The sequence below is a fragment of the Microcaecilia unicolor genome, chromosome 1 (genome assembly GCF_901765095.1).
Source record: "Microcaecilia unicolor chromosome 1, aMicUni1.1, whole genome shotgun sequence".
Classification (NCBI taxonomy): Eukaryota; Metazoa; Chordata; class Amphibia; order Gymnophiona; family Siphonopidae; genus Microcaecilia; species Microcaecilia unicolor.
The window spans coordinates 268,049,199-268,072,375 of NC_044031.1; the positions used below are offsets into that span (position 1 = coordinate 268,049,199).

A 23,177-nucleotide genomic window follows, 5' to 3' on the forward strand; every position below is an offset into this window, starting at 1 on the left:
GCTCACGAGAGAGTAGAGGGCCTGAGTGCCACTGTGAAATGGGGGAATTCTCCGGTGGCTGCGTCTGGCCCCTTGCTGCTCCGCCCTAAGGACACAGGGGGAGTCAAGAGGTGTCCCCTTTTAGGTAAGCTCGATGTGAGAAAGGATTCTTCCCGATGGCGGTGCTGCATGCAGCACTCAATCCCTATTTGTTTTGTGTGTGTGTGTGTTGTTTTTTTTTTTTAATTTAACAAAGGCAAATCCAAAAGGATTACCACAATAGAATGAAGCTCCTGCCTAACCTGTTTCCCAAGCTACTTCCATTCGTGTCCTCAGGAAAGAAAGATGGAGTGCGCAGTAACTCTGTGGGTTTTAAGCCCTTGGCTCTGACCCCTCCTTCCCTGCAGGGAACCCCTCATGGCGTGAAACTCTCTTCCGGTTGCCATGGCTCCCTGCCTATCTCACTCACCCTCCCCCTCAGCCACAGCATGGGTACATGGCACCATGCTATGGGTGGCTCCGTGCGCTCCGACCCTCTGCCGTATTCTATTTCTTAGACATTCCAAGCACCTAATTGCCTCAAAACGAAACCCCTGAAGTTCAAAATGATAAACCCCTAGGATCAAAAGCCCTAATTATGACTTGCAACTTCCTTTTCATACTGTTAGTAAAATATCAGCATTAAAGTGCACCTTTCAAATGATTTTGAAGCAATATAGCAAATATCTGTCTGCAAATAAAACCCTAGCTTCTTGGAAAGTTGATGTCACGATTACTAAAGAGTATTTTGTTTTAATGTTCTACTTTTTGTCTTTTTCTTTTTCATTCAATTCAAAGTACTTGCCTTGGCTTCTGGCCCTGAACTAGGCCAGCTGACCTTTCTTGGGCTAGTAGGCATGATTGATCCACCAAGGACAGGTGTGAAAGAAGCAGTCTCATCTCTTATTGGCTCTGGAGTAGCAATAAAAATGATTACTGGAGATTCACAGGAGACAGCAGTGGCTATTGGTATGTATAAACAACTTGTTTTGTTACATTTGTACCCCACACTTTCCCACTCATGGCAGGCTCAATGCGGCTTACATGGGGCAATGGAGGGTTAAGTGACTTGCCCAGAGTCACAAGGAGCTGCCTGTGCCTGAAGTGGGAATTGAACTCAGTTCCTCAGTTCCCCAGGACCAAAGTCCACCACCCTAACCACTAGGCCACTCCTCCACTCCACTCCACTTTTTTTTTTTTTTTCTTGCTGTTTTTGTTTAGTTTCCATTGGTACACATTTAAAAAGAGAGAATACTTCTGTGGTGTTCTCTGTACATTATACTGTTCGGCATTATTCTCATGGTTACATGTTGTGCACCTCGAGAGCTTACAGGCTAGGTTTGAACTCAGGTTTAGTGAATTAATTGAGATCAGTGAATGGAATCAAAGATTCATAGTTCAGTTGTCTGACTGCTATACTGTATTTTTAGTTTTCTTCTACAGGGGCAGTTCGGTTTGTTTACTACAATATTTCTATACCACCTTTCAAGGTCAAAGCTATTAAGGCTCATCGGGGTTAAGAGTGAAGACAGCTGCTGGGGGTTTGACTGTGCCAAAGGCTGTCCTTGCAGAGGCAGCAAGTGTTCTGTCAAGAAGCTGCATTGGAAGGAAATGCTTTTGCTTTACCCTTTATGTGGGAGAAACAAAAATGCATTTTTAAGGCCTTGTATGGTCTGGGCCCAGAATATTCAACGGAATGCTTAAAACAGGATTTCCTAGTTATACATATGAGTTTAGCTGGGGAAGTTTCACCCCTGTCGGCACTGCATTTGCAAAAGAAAAGTGAGAGCTTGCACTTTTTTTTGTGTTCGTTTCTGTTCTGGAACTTATTGCCTTTTCAAGTCTGACACAAAGCTAATCTGTTAACTGTAGATACAGTATTAAACCATCGCTATGTCAGTAAGCTTTTAGTTTTATTTCATCTATTTGTCAAGTTACTGGAGTATGGTACAGCTTAAGGTCAGCCAGTGCTTTTTTTTTTTTAGAAAAAAAGGTGCCAGTACTCATTGTGGGCGGGGTCACCACATATGGCTCCACCCCTATGATAGCCACACCCCCTATACCAGCCATGGCGCATATAAACAGACATCATTGAAAATATTACAGTTACTATAGGAGAAAAAAATAATGTGATTTTTTTTTTCATTATAAATAATCTCTGTAAGCTCTTACAGCTCCAGTATACCCAGTGCAAAATAAGACAGCCAATGTAAATTCTCAAATTGGACATATTACAAACACTAAAATGAAAATAAAATGATTTTTTTCTACCTTTGTTGTCTGGTGACTGTTTTTCTTTCCATATTGGTCCCAGTCTGTGATTCTCCTTTCCTTTATTTTCGCTTAACTCTTCTGTGCCATTTGTCATTTTTGTCTCCTTTTTCTTTGCTTTCTTCAATATTTTTCAGGCTCGCTCTCTGTCCAGATTTAATTCATTCTTACTATCCATTCTTTAATTTCCTTCATCTACCTGTGGCTTTTCATCTTTTCCTCACCCTTGTTCTCCCCATGCCCCTTCCTCTTATTCTCCAGTCTTTCTCTATTCCCCTTTTCCATCCAGCAGCTCTGCTTTCTCTCCCCATCCTTCCAGTGTCTCCCCTATTTCTTTCTGCATTCTTCCATCCAGTGTCTTCCCTCTTTCTCTCCTTATCCTTCCGTTTTCCCTCTCTCTCTCCCCATCCTTCCATCTGTTTTTTCCCTCTCTCCCCAGTCCTTCCATCTGTGTTTTTCCCTCTCTCTCCCCAGTCCTTCCATCTGTGTTTTTCCCTCTCTCTCCCCATCCTTCCATCTGTTTTTTCCCCTCTCTCCCCATCCTTCCATCTGTTTTTTCCCCTCTCTCCCCAATCCTTCCATCTGTTTTTCCCTCTCTCTCCCCATCCTTCCATCTGTTTTTCCCCTCTCTCCCCAATCCTTCCATCTGTTTTCCCTCTCTCCCCAATCCTTCCCTGTTGTTTTCCCTCTTTCTCTCTCTCCCCAATCCTTCCCTGTTGTTTTCCCTCTTTCTCTCTCTCCCCAATCCTTCCCTCTGTTGTTTTCCCTCTTTTTCCTCTCTCCCCAATCCTTCCCTCTGTTGTTTTCCCTCTTTTTCTCTCTCCCCAATCCTTCCCTCTGTTGTTTTCCCTCTTTTTCTCTCTCCCCAATCCTTCCCTCTGTTGTTTTCCCTCTCTCTCTCTCTCTCCCAATCCTTCCCTCTGTTGTTTTCCCTCTCTCTCTCTCCCCAATCCTTCCCTCTGTTGTTTTCCCTCTCTTTCTCCCCAATCCTTCCCTCTGTTGTTTTCCCTCTTTCTCTCTCTCCCCAATCCTTCCCTGTTGTTTTCCCTCTTTCTCTCTCTCCCCAATCCTTCCCTCTGTTGTTTTTCCTCTTTTTCTCTCTCCCCAATCCTTCCCTCTGTTGTTTTCCCTCTCTCTCTCTCTCTCCCAATCCTTCCCTCTGTTGTTTTCCCTCTCTCTCCCCAATCCTTCCCTCTGTTGTTTTCCCTCTCTCTCTCCCCAATCCTTCCCTCTGTTGTTTTCCCTCTTTCTCTCTCTCCCCATCCTTCCTTCTGTTTTTCCCTCTCTCCCCAATCCTTCCATCTGTGTTTTTCCCTCTCTCTTTCCCCATCCTTCCATCTGTTTTTCCCTCTCTTTCCCCATCCTTCCATCTGTTTTTCCCCTCTCTCCCCAATCCTTCCATCTGTGTTTTTCCCTCTCTCTTTCCCCATCCTTCCATCTGTTTTTCCCCTCTCTCCCCAATCCTTCCATCTGTTTTTCTCTCTCTCTCCCCATCCTTCCATCTGTTTTTCCCTCTCTCTCCCCATCCTTCCATCTGTTTTCCCCTCTTTCTCCCCATCCTTCCATCTGTTTTCCCCTCTCTCTCCCCATCCTTCCATCTGTTTTCCCCTCTCTCTCCCCAATCCTTCCCTCTGTTGTTTTCCCTCTTTCTCTCTCTCCCCAATCCTTCCCTCTGTTGTTTTCCCTCTTTCTCTCTCTCCCCAATCCTTCCCTCTGTTGTTTTCCCTCTTTCTCTCTCTCCCCAATCCTTCCCTCTGTTGGTTTCCCTCTTTCCCTTTCTCCCCAATCCTTCCCTCTGTTGGTTTCCCTCTTTCCACAATCCTTCCCTCTGTTGGTTTCCCTCTTTCCCTCTCTCCCCAATCCTTCCCTCTGTTGGTTTCCCTCTTTCCCTCTCTCCCCAATCCTTCCCTCTGTTGGTTTCCCTCTTTCCCTCTCTCCCCAATCCTTCCCTCTGTTGGTTTCCCTCTCTCCCCAATCCTTCCCTCTGTTGGTTTCCCTCTTTCCCTCTCTCCCCAATCCTTCCCTCTGTTGGTTTCCCTCTCTCCCCAATCCTTCCCTCTGTTGGTTTCCCTCTCTCCCCAATCCTGCCCTCTGTTGGTTTCCCTCTCTCCCCAATCCTGCCCTCTGTTGGTTTCCCTCTTTCTCTCTCTTCCCAATCCTTCCCTCTGTTGGTTTCTCTCTCCCTGCCAAGTTTCCCCGCGAACGGCGCGAAGTCGCGACGCACGCGGCACCAGCCCCCATTTCCGGCCGCTGCTGCTTCTCCTGTTGAGCAGCAGCGGCCGCTACACAAAGAAAAAGAAGATTAAAAAAAAAAACTTCAAACCAGGCTGAAACGCGGCACCCCGGCACTGTAGACAGCCATTAGTCATTGGCTGTTGCCCCGCAGCCGTTCCTCCTCTTGCCTCTACGTCACTGCCCCTGGAGGAAGACCCCGGAGGAGCGTAGTAACGTAAGGCAAGAGGAGGAGCGGCTGCGGGGCAACAGCCAATGCCTAATGGCTGTCTACAGTGCCGGGGTGCCGCGTTTCAGCCAGGTTTGAAGTTTTTTTTTTTTTTTTAATCTTTTTCTTTGTGTAGCGGCCGCTGCTGCTCAACAGGAGAAGCAGCAGCGGCCGGAAATGGGGGCTGGCACTGCGTGCGGGACATGGACTCACGGGGCGGGGGGAGCCAAAAAACAAGGTGCCGGTACGCCGTACCGTTGCGTACCGGCACAAAAAAAGCACTGAGGTCAGCAGGCTCTAAAATTAATGACTCATCTGCCGTTTATAACTGATCTTATTTTTTGCAGCTTTAAGTAGCATAATTTTTTTTTTGTTTGTTTTGGATGTGAATGATCTACTTTGAATTCATATTTTCCCTGTTGTGGTGGTGGTGTATATATTTTGACTGGTAACTGCTCTGAAATATGTGGAAAAGCAAGATAAACAGCACCTGGGCACCCAGGTTTAGTTACAGAATACCAGTGCAGCAGAGACGTGCCTAAGTTACGTGGGAGCCCTGCCTGTTTTCGTGTGTATGCTTCCTTTTCGCTTAAACAGTATGTTGCTTAGGCAGGGTATTTGTGCGCAAAGTACGTATGTCAGTATTCTGTGTAATTACATGGGTAATGCCTGTGTAAATGTAACCACCTCATTATAGAATTGTACCCTTTGTGATAGAATGGGCAGGGGAGGGGGAGAAACATTTACTTTTATTGTCATTGTGACCAGTTTATCAAGTCTGCCTAGCAAAGCTTTTCATATAAGATATTTGGCTTATTTATTATCAACTGGCTATATTACAGATGCAAAGAATGATAACCGACATGGTGGTGTGTTACAGCTTTGAGTAGGTTAAATTATGAGGGGCAGTCAGAACTGAGTGGACTTGATAAATATGTGATAATTAATGTGTAATGAAATGTACAATATCTCATTTTATTTTCTATTCTGCAGCAAATCGCTTGGGCTTGTATTCCAAAGGTTCCCAGTCTGTGTCAGGGGAAGAGGTAGACACACTTGATATTCAACAATTGTCCCATATAGTACCAAAGGTTGGTATAAAGATTTAACGTGTAAAGCTAACATGTTAGTACAATAATGGCTGAGGAGAAATATAATCTGATTTATGCAAAGTTTGAAGGCAGTTAATGATAGTTCATCGGGTAAAATTGTTTGGCCAGTCCAAAACTGCTTTTTAGACATTCTGTAATATCTCTCCCTAGATGGTAGGTAATGGTTTCACCTAGCAGAATGCTGGATGCAGACACTGAATCTCAAGATGATTGATGTTGGTACAATTCTCATCGGTGTGACAGAAAGGAGAGGTGTGGAAATGCATTTTGCAGGTGGTTCTGCTGATAGTCTGCAGAAGAGCGATGTTTGTTTTTCTTGCATTCCATAGGCTTTTCTGTTCAGCAACAGAAGGTGCAAGGTTTCATTTTGGGACCTAAATTTGAGGGGACCAGAATCTCAGGTCACTTTCTGGTCAGCAAGAATCTGAAGCCAGTGCATTGTGATGTGTCTAAGGAAAACTTGCCTCCCCAAAATAGCTTTCAAAAAATAAAAAATAAAAGAATTTGTCTCAATTAAAAATAATAAGCCCTAAAAGGCTCTGCTACTTGATAGAGACAGAGGGAACTGAAACAGTCTAAAATAATGACCACTGCTTTAGACCTTTTCAGTTCCCCCTGTCTTAAGTAGCAGAGCCTTCTTATTGGGATTGATTTTTTTTTTTGAGAGTCTACTTCATTCCTTTAGAAAGGCCTTTAAAAAGCAATACGTTTTTACGAGTCATTTGTGAGATAATGGTCAACAGTTCATTCTTAGATGACCAGGAAGATTATCCCAAAGTGAGGGTCCTGCAACAGACAAAGCACACACTCTCGTTTCAGCATAATGATATGTCAAAGGGAAAGGGGATTAGACTTGATGTACCTCTTTTCTGTGGTTACAATCAAAGTAGTTTACATATTATGTACAGGTACTTATATACAGTTACTTATTTTTTTTTGTACCTGTATATAATATGCCCAGAGTCACAAGGAGCTGCAGTGGGAATCAAACCCAATTCACCAGGACCAAAGCCTGCTGCACTAACCACTAGGCTGCTACTCCACAATTGCCTCAGTCTCTCAGACCTCAGTGATCGCCTCGGGTAATGCATCCTTAAAACATTACCTTCCCATATACATATTGGTGTATCAAAACAAGATCTTTAAACATAATTCGACTACATAACAAGCAACCAATGGAGGTTTTTTAGCACTAGAGTAATATGTGCTGATCTTGAAACTCCAGAAATTAGCTATGCCGACGCATTCTGGACGACTTGCAGAACCTGAAATCTGAACGATCACGTACCCAAATATAAAGAATTACAATAATCAATTTTTGCAAGAACCAGGCTCTGCATGACTGTCCGGAAATCTGGCGGTGGCACCACCATCCCCTTCAGCTTTCTGAATAACCGAAGTAGTACATCAGTAGTCCTGAAATTATGGGGTCTCTGTTGGGGTTCTGATAAAATTTTAAATCAAGCACACAGCTATTTCTGCAGGGCCAACTTGTGGGGTGTGTAGCCTAGTTGGGGTAGGGAATAAATCGTACCAACTAATGAAACAGTTGAACCTGAGAACAACCAAGTAATGACCAACTAGCGACTTTCCAGGACTATTCATCAGGAGACAGCTTACTTTTGGATTCTTTCTAGCAGACAGCTTACATTTGGATTCTTTCTAGCAAGTAATGAGGACTGTGAGATGTGCTTGCCAGCAGGGCTGAAGTGAGGTATGCTGCCACGAAGGTGCAAGAGAGGCAATGGCACCAAAATTGCACCCTGTCCATTGGCTTCCCTTGCTTGGGTGTGACACAGTGGGCAGGGTAGGAGCACTTGGGAGCATTCCACATGGGTTCATTTCTGGCTTGGGATGCTACTGCTTGCCAGTGTCTTATTTGCAGCTTGTACTGGAGCAGGGGATCAGAATTTGTTCTTGCTCCTGGCCCCATGATTGGCAGAGTACTGCAGTACAATGGAATAAGTACATGAAAGAGAGTCTGTGACAGGGTATTGACACAGGACTGCAGTGGCAAGGAGAAAAACATCTAGGCACCATGGGGAGGTTTAGCAGCAAATGGATCCTCGTCAGAGTTTGTAACTTCCGCTTGGTAAGGCATTTCCTGTTCAGCATCTAGACAGGAAAGCTTAGGCTTCTGAGACAGGAAATTGGCTGAAGGTTGAAGGCAGGGCCAGCAAGAAACTGAGCCGGGCCCGGGGCAGGGCTATGCCCCCCTCCCCCCCCCCCCCCCCCCCCCCCCAGGATCGCTAGAGGCTAGAAGAGCAGACACAGAGCTTCGGGCCAGGGCCTCTGGTTTGGCTGGAAGCAGTCCCCAGGCCCTTCCAGCAGAAAGAAACCTTCCTCTAGTGGTGGCCTTCACTCTGTCACATTGCTTGCCCTGCCCCTGTGGCTGCTTTTCCCCTCACGTCGCGCATGCTCAATTTCATCAAAACCGAGCATGCGCAACGTGAGGGGAAAAGCAGGGGCAGGGCAAGCAATGCAGTGGAGTGAAGATCAACGTTAGAGGAAGGCTGCTGCTACTGGTGGGACCTGGGGTCTCCTTCCAGCCAAACCAGAGGCCCTGGCCCGAAGCCCTGTGTCTGCTCCTCTAGCCTCTAACGGGGGCCCGGCGCATGAGTTTTCTCACTCTTGCTCTTGATCACCCAAGTCCTGTCAGGAGCAGGAGAGAGAGAAGAGACCCTGGCGCCGGGCATGGGGGAATCTTGCCCCCCCCCCAACTCAGCAGCCCTGGTTGAAGGGGTTGAGAGAGGTGATGAGCTAAAGGTGAAGAGGGGAGGTGAAGAAAGTGATTGGGGTGAGGGGTTGAGAGAGGAGATAAACTGGAGGGAAGGGTCAAAAAATAATCAGCTGGAGGAGGGCAATTTCTCAGGTAATGTTTTTAAACATAGGCTTCCTTCAATATTATTACACAATACTGCTAGTTTAATAAACATAATTAAAATATTGTTTCAGAATTTAAGAGGGGATGTGGCTTCCCCTCATCTCCCACACTAAATTCTTTTTGGTAGCCATGTGGGGTCATGTGAATTTTTCAGTGCTAAAGCAGGGTTTCATCAGCTACGTGTCAGAAACACTGTTCTAGTGAGTGAGAGAAGCAAGACTTTGTATCCTTCTAGTGGCTATTCCTACACATTGGTCTCCTGCATTCAGCAAGAAACGTCAGGCAATCCGGTTTCTCTACAAAAAAATCTTTATCTAGGGAGAAAAAGCACACTGATAAACTTGTAAGTACAATGTTAATATTGTGAATGGCCTGTTGACTGCTTCAGTGCAGATAGATACAGTTTGATGACATCACAAACAACTCACTGTGTCTGTCAGCTACAGAACACTTGTTGCCAGGATGCTTGACAGAACCTTCACTTACCTTCAGCCTGGAGCCAGTGGGGAATCTTCTTGAGGGAGAAGCAAAGTATTACTCAGCTCTATGGGTGGGTCTTGGGGGTGAGAAGAGGGAGTAGGGTTGTTCCTGTTTGGGCCCGAGCAGGGAACTTTCGGTTTCAGCCAAAACCAAAACTGATTTCAGTCAGCCTCTACTGGAGTTGAGAGAGGAGGTAAGCTGGAGGAGAAAAGGTATGATCAACTGGAGGAGTGGCTGGTTGAGGGGAATATCTCAGATGACAGAGGTTTATTTATGTGTTATTACATAGGTTTATGATAAACATAGTTAAGGGCATTATGTTTGTGGACTTTTCTGAAAAAAGTATGTGCTCCTCCCATTCTATTAGTTTGTTATGATGGTCTTCTGAGGTCTTGGTGAACTTTCAAGTGCTAAAATGGGGTTATATCTATAAAGGTTTCAGAAACACTGTTTTTCATAGTTAGAAGGCAGTACTGAAGGGAAACTAATCATTTTTATAAAGGAATAATCACAGTGTTATTTATCCTATGCTTCAAAAGATTATTAGTAAGGAATGAACATGCCCCAGTAGAAATGGAGCAATTTGTAAGAACCTGTCAAAGTTCAACACGCTGTTAAGAGAAGGCATAGGCGATCGGTGGCCCAACTGTTTGGGAGGCTAAAGGGGGTGGGGTTAGGGGTGGGGCCAGGGGTGGAGCTTAAATCCATAATTGTCTGATAACACACAGAAAAAATAAATAAAAATAAGTCACAATGCCTTTTATTAAATTTAGATATTAGATATGTATCATATGTCAAAGAATAAAGTGGTTGCTCAAAGCATATTCTAAGCACAATCGCTCAACTGCAAAACACTATGCACAACTTTGTGCAAAAACACACTCAGAACCTTACTGTACCATAAATATTACACTGGGCAGAACCTAATGCACCAATATACCACCCATACGGAAAATGTAGACCGTCAACAATATGAAACAAGGGATCATATCATCACAATTCTCATGAAGAGCCACAAAACACCCTAATTCATGTTTAATGTGGGATAAAATGCCATAAATAAGTAAATAAATATAAACTTTTAATGCTGAGCACCTGATTCTCAAAGTGGACATATTCCAAACACTATAATGAAAATAAAATGATCTTTTCTACCTTTGTCTGGTGACTTTTTCTGATCATGCTGGCCCAGTATCCGATTCTGTTGCTATCTGTCCTCAGTGCAGGTCAGGAAGTCATCCTCTTTAAATATCTCCCTGGCAACACAGGACACCTCCAGCCAACCTCCCCCCCCCCCCCCCCAGTTGCTGCTGTAGGAATCAATCCAAGGCACATCAGACTATTTTTGAACTCCTTGGGGCTTGTAGAGGCTTCTGTTTATGGATTGTGCCTTTCAGTTTCCTTTTGACCAATCACAGCGCTATTAGCTCTGCTAATGCGCTGGGATTGGCACACAGTTTGTTTGTTTTTTCACTTTACGATTTTTCCTGGCACAGAGCTGACCTAACGAGAGGTCCAGACCTCTCGTTAGATTTCCTGCCTTTTTCCTGCGTAAAGGCAATCGGAAAAGGTTAGTGCATCTCGTTTCAATGGGGTTTATACACTAATTGCTCATCTGCATTCCGTTTTCGTTAGCTGCTAGCTTCCTCGGTAAAAGCCCTTTGATGCATGCAACGGATCAAAATTTCCTCGTTGAAGGGTCTTTAAAGGCTCATTAAGCTTTAGTGCATCTGCCTCTAAGTAGGCTCAGCCACTGGGATCTGCTTTCTCAGATGCAGATAGGAACAAGCACTCTTATAAGTTCCTGGTTGGTCTTAGTTCTTTAGAAGTCAGATTTTTGCTGACTTGTGTATGATTTGTTATGTGTTTAGGAAGATGCTTCTGCCATCTTCTGGAGTGAATTTTCCTAAGTTTGCCTAAATGACCACTCAATCAGGATTTGAACTTCCTGTAGGAGGTAATGGAAGGAAATATGTTGTTGTGCTTTCAAGAGATATGGATGGATCATCAATTAGCAGAAATCATCTTTGGCAAAAATTGATAAGTTGTGTTAATTTCTGGCTAAACAGCTGATTGTGATTGTATTGAGAATCAAGGCATTCCAGTTTGCGTCGCTGAGCACTTTATTAACAGCTGTGTATTTTCATATGCTGGGATTTGATGACTTAGTTATAAAATTTTTCTTTGATCAAGATTGCTTTGGAGGACTTTTCCAATACATATTAATAAATAACATGGGGAGAACCTTGCTTAGGTCATCTCATATCTTTTCAGCAGCCTGAAGAATTCTGTAAGATTGTTGTTTCAGACATTAAAGCTACTAAATAGTAAAGCTTTGAGTTCATTTGTGAGAAGGAGAGAACCAGTCTTGGGTTTGATAGTGTTTGTTTTTTTCAACACAGTTCTCATTTTTGTTTTCAGGTTCAGATATTTGTACACAGTAGTGACATGCTAACTCAAAAGATGGAATTTATGCTGCACGTTTTTCCTCCGAGGGCAGGGATCAGATTGGTTTTAGGAAGGATAGCATTTCATTTTGCAGTGAGAATTCTGGCAGGTTCTTGGTTTCTAGTGCTAGTACAATGCTTTGTAAAAGTCATCTTCCATTACATCCCAAGGATCAGTCGAGACAAATGAGTTGTGCCTATCCACCAGCAGGTGGAGATAGAGAACACTAATGAGTTGTGCCTTATGAGGTCTTGTGCATAGCAACTCAGCCAGTATTCTCTCTCTCCGGCAGGTGGATACAGCTCCTGTGCAGTGTGGTGACTTTTCTGTGTGACATCCTGTCCTGCTTGCAGGTTCTGTGAAGGTTGGGGTTTTGAATATCCTGTGCTTCAGGTGTAAACCCTAGTGGCCTAGGTCCCTCCCTGCATCCCCTTTGACACTTTCTACCTCTCTTCTCTGTCTTCCCCTTGTTATTTTTTTTCTCCTGCCTCTGATTAAGAAAAAAAGCCACTGAGTTTCTCTGAGTGGGTTCTTGTGGTTTGGGAAGGCTTTGGGGTAAAAGTTCCTTGGAGGTGATGAGACTGACAGTTTTCTGTGGATATTGTGCCTTACAGTATGTCAGAGCCCTTTAAAAAAAAAATTGTGTGTGCTGTAAACGTTCCCCTGCCGGTAAATGCTTGCTCTGCGTGCAATCAGCTCACATGCTGGTTCTGCTGATTTTTACTGCCGGTACAGTGGCACACGGGAGTCAGACAGATTCAGCTCCCCGTGCACTTTTGTCGGGCTTGGCAGCAGCAGCACCCACACTCCACAATGCTACAGCGGCCATCTTATTTGCTGAGTCCCTGCTCACTGCTGCGGTCTGGGAGACTGTTGCTGTGGGTCTGGGAATCTGCTCAATGCTGTTTTCGCCTGAATTTATCCTCCTGTTGCATCAGGCATTTTTGTTGAAAATGGCTTAGACTTCCTCTACCCTCCCGCTTGCTCTGCTTCCGAAGAGCAGATTGCAAAGAAGAGGAAAGTTTTGGTGCTGCAGGATGTGGAGGACGTTTCTCCTTAGGAGTCGAGGTGTTGTCTGTGGCTTCAGACCACTCTGTTTCTGGAGATTCCCTGACTTTGTTTTGGGGACAGAAGGGGGAGATGATTCTACTGCAGAGTTACCTTTATTAATCAAGTCTATGGAGGCTTTAAATATTCCTTCTCTGGCTTCTCAATCCACAGTGCCGGCTCCTATTATGTTCAGTACTAAGAGGCCTTTTGTATCTTTCCATATTCATGAATCTATACAGGAGCTTATTACAGCTCAGAGGGCTATTCCTGACTCAAGCCTCAGAGTGGCAAGGGTTATGACCAAGCTATATCTCCTTTTGCCAGCTGACTTGGAGCAGTTTGCTTTGCCCAAAGTTGATGCCCATACCATGGCGGTTACTAAACGTACCACTATCCCTGTCGAAGGTGGCATAGCACTTAAGGATGTGCATGACTGAAAGCTAGAGGCCTCCTTGAAGCTTGCCTTTCAGATTGCAGCTTTAAACTTTCAAGCAGCGATTTCTATGTTGTGATGAGGGCTTCTTTATTGTGGGCTCAGCAGTTGTCCACCTTGGACTTGCTCCTGGAATTTCTTCCTTCTATTGAGGCAGGGTTATCTTATTTGTCAGATTTGTTCTGACATTCTTAGTGCGTCGGACAAATGTATGGCACTGGCTATGGTTGAGACATTGGGCGGCTGATGTGGTGTCCAAGTCTTGTCTGGCAAAGTTGCCTTTCAGGGGGCAGCTCCTCTTTGGAGCGGATCTTGAAAAAATTGCCAAGGACTTGGGGGGACGCTTAGGTCCAGCATCTGCCTGAGGACAAACCTGAAGCTCATCTCCAAACATCTAAAGCACGCATTTGAGAAGCTCTATGGTATAGACTTGGGGAAGTCTGTTTCTGCCTCTCAAAAACCCCAGTGTTGGGGTTCCTTTCGAGGGGGCAAAGAGTCCTTCTCAGCTGCCTCTAGGCCCTCTGCCTCTTCACAGGTCTCACAATGACTGGGTCGAGGTTCACTCCTTGTCCGCAGTTATAGGAGGAGGACGTGTTTCTCTCTCTTACAGGGAGTAGACCACCATAATTGTGGACCAATGGGTTCTAGATATCATTCATCATGGCTACACACTGGAATTTTACAAGCCAATCGCAGATCTTTTCTTATTGTTGCCTTGTGGCAACCCTGGCAAACATAAAGCAGTGCAGGCTACCTTGAGAACCTTAATGTATCTTGGTGCTATTCAGCCGGTACGTCCTGCAGAGAGGGGCAGAGGCCGGTACTCTATTTTGTAATTCCGAAGGAAGGAGGGTCCTTTTGCCCAGTTCTGGACCTCAAGGGAGTGAACAAGTTTCTCAAGGTGCAACACTTCCAGATGGACTCTACGGTCTGTCATAGACTTGGTCCAGCCAGGTGAATTTCTTACCTTAATGGACCTCAAGGAGGCTTATTTTCATGTTCCAATTTGGTCTCCTCACAGGTGATTTCTCTGGTTTGCAATCTTAGAGAATCATTTTCAGTTTGCAGTTGTGCTGTTTGGCCTGGCCTCTGCACCTTGCACCTTTTCCAAAGTCGTGGTGGTGGTGGCCTTCCTTTTTTTTTTATTTTTTTATTTGTTATTAACTTAAACAAGCCTTACATCTTGTATTAGAAACACAGAGTTAGAAAATCATTTAAACATATGATTATCAAAATCATTAACATAAACATATATTTTTCTCTTCCTTAGACCTCAATAATTGGGGGTCGTTTGAACATAGACAAGGAGATCAAAGGAAATATATCAAAATAATTAAGGCGTTTCTCTATTTACTCAATCTTAAATATTAATCGGCTGTTATACTTCTCACTGGGGTTACACTGGAGAGCTTTTTTTGATCCAAAAAACTTTTAAGTTGGTCAGGCTCAAAGAAAACATGTTTCACATTTTGATATTTCACAATACATTTACATGGATAGGATAACAAGAAACTAGCTCCAATTGCCCTGGTTTCCTCTCTAAGTAAGTTTCCTTTTTTCTTGAGTCATCTTAGTCACGTCTGGATAAATCCAAACCCTTGATCCACAAAAATTTTTCATAGCGTTTTTAAAAAATTGTTTCATGATGGCATTAAAATCTTGTTCAAAAACCAGTGATATTAGTAAAGTTTGTCGCTGGGTTATATCTGAGAAAGATTGTTCCAAAAACGCTGAAATATCTTGTAAGTCCTGATCACTGGTCTGAGGATTGGTCTGAGATCGAACTTGTTTCGTTTCCCTCTCTTTATTTTTAGACATGGGAATATATCGAAGAGGGGGAATATTGTAAATTTTCAATCAAGTGCTTTCTAAAAAGTTCCGTCGAGCTCAGGCCATTTATTACCGGAAAATTTAATATCCTTAAGTTCAGACGTTTATTAAAGTTTTCAATTTGTTCAATTTTCCTCAATATCACTGTTTTATCTTTAATCAAAACGGCATTAACCAATTTTAGCGACACAACTTCTGATTGAATCGAGTCAATTCTAGTTGTGGTATCAGTTTTTAGATTTTCCATAGTTTCGGTTAAAGTATTTACTTTACTTACAAGAAATGAGGTCTCCTGGGCTGTATGTGCGACCGTTTTAGTCAAATCTTGAATAGCTCTCCAGATTAATTCCAGCGTAACCACCTGGGGAGCCTGAATCTCCAACGATGATTCCTCTGCCCTTGTTGGGTGGGGGCCGCCATGAACCGATCGTCACTCTCGCCTTCTGAGGCAACTGGATCTGACCTTTTCTCCCTCCGAGAAGCTGGACAAGGTGGGTGATTAACCTCCGGTGGCGAAAGTGATGTTTCCATTGCCAAGTGAGCTGACGTTCCTTCATCGACGCCCACAGCGGTCTGCTGCATTCCGGCTTCTTGTGTAAAATTTGTTGTACATCGGTCGAGCGTTATCTGGACCAGCGAGGAGGTACGAACCGATGGCGGTAGGTTCTTTACCACCCCTTTCCTCTTAGAGTGCGGCATTTTAGAAGGTAAACAGGAAAAATATCTTGTATCCAGAAATGCTCAAACGTTCACAAACAAAGTAGAGTCGCCATCTTGGAAACGCCCCGGTGGTGGCCTTCCTTTGCAAGCAGGGGATCCAGGTCCACCCTTACCTGGATGATTGGTTGATTTGGAACCCTTCTTGTCTTCGAAGTACTGAAGTGATATCTCTCCTCTCTTCGCAGGGTTGGGTGGTGAATCACGACAAGAGTCATCTCCCCAGTATCTCTCCACACTCGTCCTTCCCTACACCCCTTCCCGTGCACTCCGCTCCATGGATAAATCCTTCTTATCTGTTCCCTTCTCCACTACTGCCAACTCCAGACTTCGCGCCTTCTGTCTGGCTTCACCCTACGCCTGGAATAAACTTCCTGAGCCCCTACGTCTTGCCCCATCCTTGGCCACCTTTAAATCTAGACTGAAAGCCCACCTCTTTAACATTGCTTTTGACTCGTAACCACTTGTAACCACTCGCCTCCACCTACCCTCCTCTCTTCCTTCCCGTTCACATTAATTGATTTGATTTGCTTACTTTATTTATTTTTTGTCTATTAGATTGTAAGCTCTTTGAGCAGGGACTGTCTTTCTTCTATGTTTGTGCAGCGCTGCGTATGCCTAAATAGTAGTAGTAGTAGTAATCTCACCCCCACTCAGACACTGGAGTATTTGGGGGTATGCTTCAGTACGAGGACAGGAAAGGTTTTCTTCCCCAGCATTGTCAGCTGAAGCTGCGGCATCAGATTCTTAATCTTCTCGCTTCCCTACCCGCAGGCATGGGATTATGTTCAGGTTTTCGGCTCTGTGGCGGCCACCGTGGATATTCTGCCTTGGACCAAGTGCGACCTCTGCAGTCTTCCCTGTTGAGCCGGTGGTCTCTGGTCTCAGAGAATTATGACTAGTTAGTGCCATGGTTGAGTCAAGCCAGACAGTATGACATGGTGGCTCCTTCCTACCAACATTCGGGTAGGGCTACCCTTACAGACTCCCAATTGGTATATTCTCACCTCCGATGCCAGGCTATTTGGATGGGGAGCCCATTGTCTCCATTAGTCTGCACAGGGTGGCTTCCTGGTCCATCTACAGATTGGAACTGAGCTGTGAGGAAGGCTCTTCTCGCCTTTGCATCTCTTTACATCTTACATCAATAGGCAGGAGGGGGGACAAAGAGTATGTCCCTAGCCCAGGAGGCTTTTCTTCTCTTTTAGTGGGCAAAGTTGAACATTCCGCTAATCTCAGTGTCTCACATTGCGGGTTTCCCAAACACTCAAGTACGTTTCCTCAGCAGAGTGTCTGTAGACTCAGGGGAATGACAGCTTTTGGATGCCGTGTTCAACCTCCTCACAACGCAGTGTGGCCTACTGATTCTGGATCTGATGGTGTCCAGGCTTTATGCACAGGTCGACAATTTCTTCAGCCATAACAGGGAGACAGGCTTCCTGGGAGTAGAAGCACTGGTGCAACCTTGGCTGACAAAGGGTCTGCTCTATGTTTTCCTTCTGTGGCCGCATGTTGCACCGGGCTCATTATCCAGGACTGGTGATTCTGGTAGCTCCAGACTGGCTGAGACGTCCTTGGTATGCAGACATGGTGCGTCTTCAAATCACTCCACCATTGCCTCTTCCTCTACATGTGGGTTTGTTGCATCAAGGTCTAGTTCTCATGCAGGATCCCTTCCGCTTTGGTCTTACAGCCTGGCTATTGAAAGGGCACATCTGAGGAAGAAAGGTTATGCGAAAGACATTATTACGTTGCTGCAAGCGAGGAAGCGATCCCTTCTTATGCTAGAGTGTGGAGGACATTTGAGATCTAGTCTAAGCATAGAGGTTTTTCTCCATTTCATGCTTCCTTGTCTCATATTTTATTCTTTCTTCAGGAGGGATTCAAAAGTTTGGTGCTCAATTCTCTCAAAGTTCAGGTGGCAGCATTGGCGTGTTATCAAGGTTGAGTGCAGAAATGTCTCTTTGGCTACTCCTCCTCAAATAGTAAATTTCCTTAAAGGGATTACTCATCTGTGTCCCCCTCTCTATTCCATTTGTCCTCAGTAGAGTATTCACTTGGTTCTTAAGAACCTTCAGTTGCCCCCCCCCCCCCCTTTGAGCTTCGTTCGGCCACCATCAAAAATCTCACTTTGAGGGTGGTTTTTCTGGTTGCTGTTCCGTCAGCACGGAGGGTTTTGGAGCTTCAGGCTCTCTTGCAGGGACCCTTTTCTCTGTTTCTCTGACTCAGATTTACAATACGGAGGGCCCCTTCCTTTTTGTCCAAGATTGTATCTTCTTTTCATGTCAACCAGACTGTTTCTTCCTTCCTTTACCAGGGAGGACTATGCGTCAGAATATTCGTCCCTTCAACTTTTATATGTTAAGCACATGCTTATGCACTATCTTTCTTCTACAAATGATTTAAGGCATTCAGATCATCTTTTTGTTCTCTTTTCAGGACCCAGGAAAGGTCTGCCAATGATGGCCAGGTGGCTGAAGGAGACTATTTCTTTTGCTTATATTCTGTCGGGTAAAACTGCACCGTGCTGCAAGGTTAAAGCTCATTCTATCAGATCTTTGACTATTTTGTTGGCAGAGTTTTGGGCAGTTTTGTTAGAGGAGATCTGTAAGTCGGCAACGTGGTCTTCCTCTCATTCCTTTGTTACTGTCTATGTGGCTGCTTAGGCAGATGCTTCTTTCGGAGCCACAGTGCTTTCTGCAGGGATATCAGTCTTTCCTTTCTTAAGGATTGTTTTTGTATATCCCATTTGTCTGGATTGACCCTTGAGGCATAGTGAAAGGAAAACTTAGTGACTCACCTGACTTTCTTTTAGTCCCAAAGGATCAGTCCAGAGCCCGCCCTTCTGTAGTTTGCTGTTTTGTATGTATATAGAGTTTTCCGGTTCCCTTATTTTGTGAGGCACATGTTTTGCCGTATGTTTCATGGTTTATTCTAGTTTATAGAGACTGGGGGGTTTTCTTTTGTCTTTCAATCACTCTTCCACTGCTGAGCTGTCTAATACTGCTGAGTTGCTATGCAGAGGACCTTATCAGGCACAACTCATTAGTGTTCTCTGTCTCTACCTGCTGGTGGATGGGCGCAATTCATTTGCACTAATCCTTTGGGACTAATTTTTCCATGTGTGTGCTTTTCACATTCTGCTGTCTAAAAAAAATACAATTTGAAGTGTAATAAAGTAAGAGTTTCACCGATCTGTGAGAGACATATTCCATGTTCTTTCACACTGAAAGCTTAAAGCATGCTAAAACTCATTGCATTAAATAGTCACACACCTGGATTCAATATTTGAATGCATGACACATATGGCTTTTCTTCAGCAGTGGCTTCCTTCTTGAAATCTTCCAATGCAGGCTGTGTTTGTAGAGCACTCCAAATTTGTTGTACAGTCAGCACATTTTCTACTGTCAACCAGAGACTTTTATAGTTTTTTAAAGTAATCTTAGACTTTATAATGGCCTTCCTCAGCAGTTTCCTTAACCAATGGCTATTAACTAGACAGCTGGCCTGACTGAGTTAGTCACTTTATAATGATGACCTGACAGTGCCCCAAGGGATATTCAAATACATTGATATTTTCTTGTAGCCTTTCCCAGTCTCTGTCTTTCAGTACCTTTATCTCAGAGTTCTTTCAGCAGCTCCTTGTTATTTAATTCATACAACACAAATAGCTTATTTTTCATTGAGGAGTATTTTAATCAGCCAGCTGCTGTAACTGGATTCAAGTGGGCTGTATTTAACTTATGTGCCTTGTTAAGGCACTTTTTGGAAAATGAGCTAATTTGGGTTTCTATAACAAAGGGTATGAAGATTTAGGCAATCAAGAATTTTTGGGTTTAAATTCTTTTTAAAATATTTCTGTGATTGTACCTGCTAAGTCCACATTTTGTAAAAAAAAAAAAAAAAATGAGACAAAGCGCTTAGTTTATAGCTGATCTGAATATGCGTGCTATTAAAATTCAATTTCTGCCAAAACTTGCATAATCCCATATAGGCTGTGAATTAAAAACAATTACTTTTTCCAATACCTGCTAAGTTCTTTTATGCTTACTTTGCATTTTTCTCCATTTATATGCTAACAGACTTAGCAGGTATTAGAACAAGCCCTCCAGTTGTTCTTTCAGTTCTTTCATGTTGAAAGAATAAAGTCTGTTGTTCAAATCAGTGAAACAAACTCCTAGTTATTACATTACAGCACTCAAGAAAAAGACCTAGGTCTCATTTTAGACAATACACTGTTAATATTTGTTGGCCTGTTGACTTCTTCAGTGCAGATAGATACAGGCTGATGACATCATAAACAACTCACTGTGTCAGCTACAGAACACTTGTTGCCAGGATGCTTGCCATAACCTTCATTTACCTTCAACCAGCAACCTGGAGCCAGCAGGGGAATCTTCTTGAGAGAGAAGCAAAGCATAACTCAGCCCCTACTCAGCTCTATGAGTGGGTCTTGGGGGTGGGAGGAGGGAGTAGGGTTGCTCCTGTTTGGGGCCCGGGCAGGGAACTTCCGGTTTCAGCCAAAACCAAGAGGTGAATTTCAGCCACAGATTTAGTTTCAGCCAAAACCAAAAAACCTGGTTTCAGTCAGCCTCTACTGGAGTTGAGAGAGAAGGTAAGCTGGAGGGGAAAAGATATGATCAACTGGAGGAGTGGCTGGTTGAGGGGAATATCTCAGATGACAGAGATTTATTTATGTGTTATTACACAATGCTACTAGGTTTATGATAAACATATAGTGAGTGCTAACCTCTGAAGCAGGGGTTGGGAAGTGGTTGATTCTAGAACTGGTGAGGGAGGGGAGTAGGAACTAGTAGACGGACATGGATAGAGAATCAGATGGACAGAGAAAACAAAGAGCAGCAAAGGGTAATGATCTTCTGTAGGAATTCAGAAGCAAGAGAATCGGAACAGGAAAGATATTTTGCGTGAGAAACTTGCATAAGCTACAGAAATATCCTATTTCCTCTACTAAAGAGGTGAAAATCAGTGTTTACATGAATGATGACAAACATGGTAGTCATACAAGAATTTCTTATAAGCTTTCAGATGAGGTGTACACGGTGTGAGATGCCACTAGCGCTCAAGCTGAGAAAGCTGCATTTTCATGAGGTGGAGGTTACCATAGCACCAGATGAAAGACTGCTTAGGGTGGGCAGACATCAAAGGAAAACTGATTTGTCTGCATATTTTTCATTCATCTGAACCACAACTCCTATACTAGCAAAAAAGATTTTAAAAAACCATGCAAATTCATGGATTTTGTAGCATTTTCAACTTATCGCAGAGCATGTCCTGGGGAGTTTAAATAGGAGAAAATGAACAGTGGAAAATTTCCTTTAAATAAAAAAAAAAATCCTTCACTTAATTCAGTACAGGCCATGTTTCAGTTAAAAGGCCTGCATCAAAAGTCTGAAGATTGTCTTGTCAATGATTAAATCAATGTTAAAAGCACCCAAATCTCTAATGATTTAAGTTCAGCATACTTGTTTTCAAACGTTATAGTGCATCCTTCCAACAATATGAAATCCAACAAATCGCAAAATAAAATGCGCCACTCTTGTGCATAAGTTCATGAACTTATGGTGCAATCCAGCTATGTATTTGCCCAAGCATCAGAAGGTATTTTTTTGCATGACACCCAATCCCATCAACCATTGCAGCTGCAATGATGAGCAAATGAGAAAACCACCACAGAGTGGCACTCACTACCTTTCAAATAGCAAGGAACTGTCATGTCAGGGGAACCCCAACAAATGAACAAGGGCATCATGTTTACATCTTAAATTCACTTTTGAGGTAAATGAAAAGTATATTTTCATGAAATTAAACTGATTAGAAACCAAGGAAAAAAAACTAGAGCATTAGCTAAGTTGGAAGTTCATAATGTTATTGCAGTTTATTCAGTGGATCCCCAAGCCACTGAATGACAACTTGAAGAGTTGTAAAACATCAAACAGTATGTTGAGATACTACTACTACTATTTAGCATTTCTATAGCGCTACAAGGCATACGCAGCGCTGCACAAACATAGAAGAAAAACAGTCCCTGCTCAAAGAGCTTACAATCTAATAGACAAAAAATAAATAAAGTAGGCAAATCAAATCAAAATGTTGCAACTGAACAAAGAAAATGTTCAAAAGTTGATAGTGGATACCCATTTGTGTATGCTGTTGGAAGTGCACACTGAAAACCAGTGCCTAGCTCTGCCCCCACTTCTTGACAAACACAGACCCTGACGGCCCCCCCCCCCCCCCCCCACTGCAAGCTCCCAACAGCAACCCCATTATGACATTCTACAAAATGGTTATGGCCTGATATCAGCCACTACAGATTAAAAGTGACAAGGGGATTGCTTGTGCTGTTCTCCTTCCATCTCCCCCTCACCTGGTAACCAGGGATGGGGTAAGATGGGGGATACAGTCTTTGTAAACAAAAACAAAGAAATTAAATTGTTTACAAAATGAAACAAGATATGCCTATTTCATTAAAAAATAAAAGTGCTTCCCTGGTGGTTATACATGTATTTGAAGGAAACAAATCATACATTAAAATGCTAGATTGCAGTCTTTTTACTCTTTTAACAATTTTGTACAAACATTTGTGAGCTGCTTTTTTTTTTAATGAATATATACATTTATAACAAAAATGTAAACTTTAAAATATTTAATATTATTGAAGGTCATTGCATAAGGCTTGACTTAAGGTTTCTGTCATTTTATTCCCATGGAAAAATGAAGTTATATGTAGCAGCTATTCTCCAAGGACAGCAGGACTTAAATCCTCACCTATGAGTGAAGTCATTGACTGAGCCCAGGTTAGGAAGCAGTATTCCCAGCAACTTTTTCTAGAAGCCTTTGGGTGTGCTCACCACACAAGTGTGCCTTTTTCTATCTGCCACTGTTGCACATGACCTTCTCATTCTTGAGTCCAGGAGCTGTATTTAATGCAAAGGATGCATCAGCATTGAGAGAGTATCAATCACCATAGACATTGAGCATCAGTAGGGTCAACTCGGACAGTCATTGATAATTCCCATCTGAAGAAGAGGAAGGATTTCATCTTATTTCATTGGTGTCCAGAAAGTATGATGCAGAACCTTGAGTGGAGGCTAAGGTGTCTCGTTATTGATGCCCATCAAAGCAAGGCACTGAGGTTGTCAATGTCCTTGAAGTGACCTGAAACCAGGACCACTCATCTGTGCCATCGATTAGGGTGCAGCAGCCTCCATGAACGCAAGACACCAATTCTAAGGGCAGCTCATGCAGGGATGCAGCTCATCCCTCGATGGAATGCTACATCTTCAACATCACTGATTTCAAAGGCAAGTGCAGTCTAGTCAATATTTGAGAACCATGCTCTTGCCTGAAAGATGCCCCAACATGCATTAGGACAAGACATAACAAAGAGGTTCCCTATCATTACATAAGGAAAAATATGTATGTATGTATTTAAAACTGGTGTTTTCCACACTATCTACCATTCTAGGTGAC

At 43.5% G+C, this 23,177-nt stretch overlaps 1 protein-coding gene across 7 annotated transcripts in view; it reads left to right on the forward strand.

Moving 5' to 3' along the window:
* ATP2C1 (ATPase secretory pathway Ca2+ transporting 1) overlaps positions 1–23,177 on the forward strand; it is a 291,909-nt gene that overhangs the window by 197,710 nt on the left and 71,022 nt on the right. For all 7 annotated transcript variants that reach the window (XM_030206388.1, XM_030206411.1, XM_030206380.1 and 4 more), the window contains 2 exons: positions 817–987; positions 5,723–5,820. In XM_030206388.1, the coding sequence (XP_030062248.1) occupies positions 817–987; positions 5,723–5,820 (269 nt within the window). The remainder of the gene's footprint in view (positions 1–816; positions 988–5,722; positions 5,821–23,177) is intronic.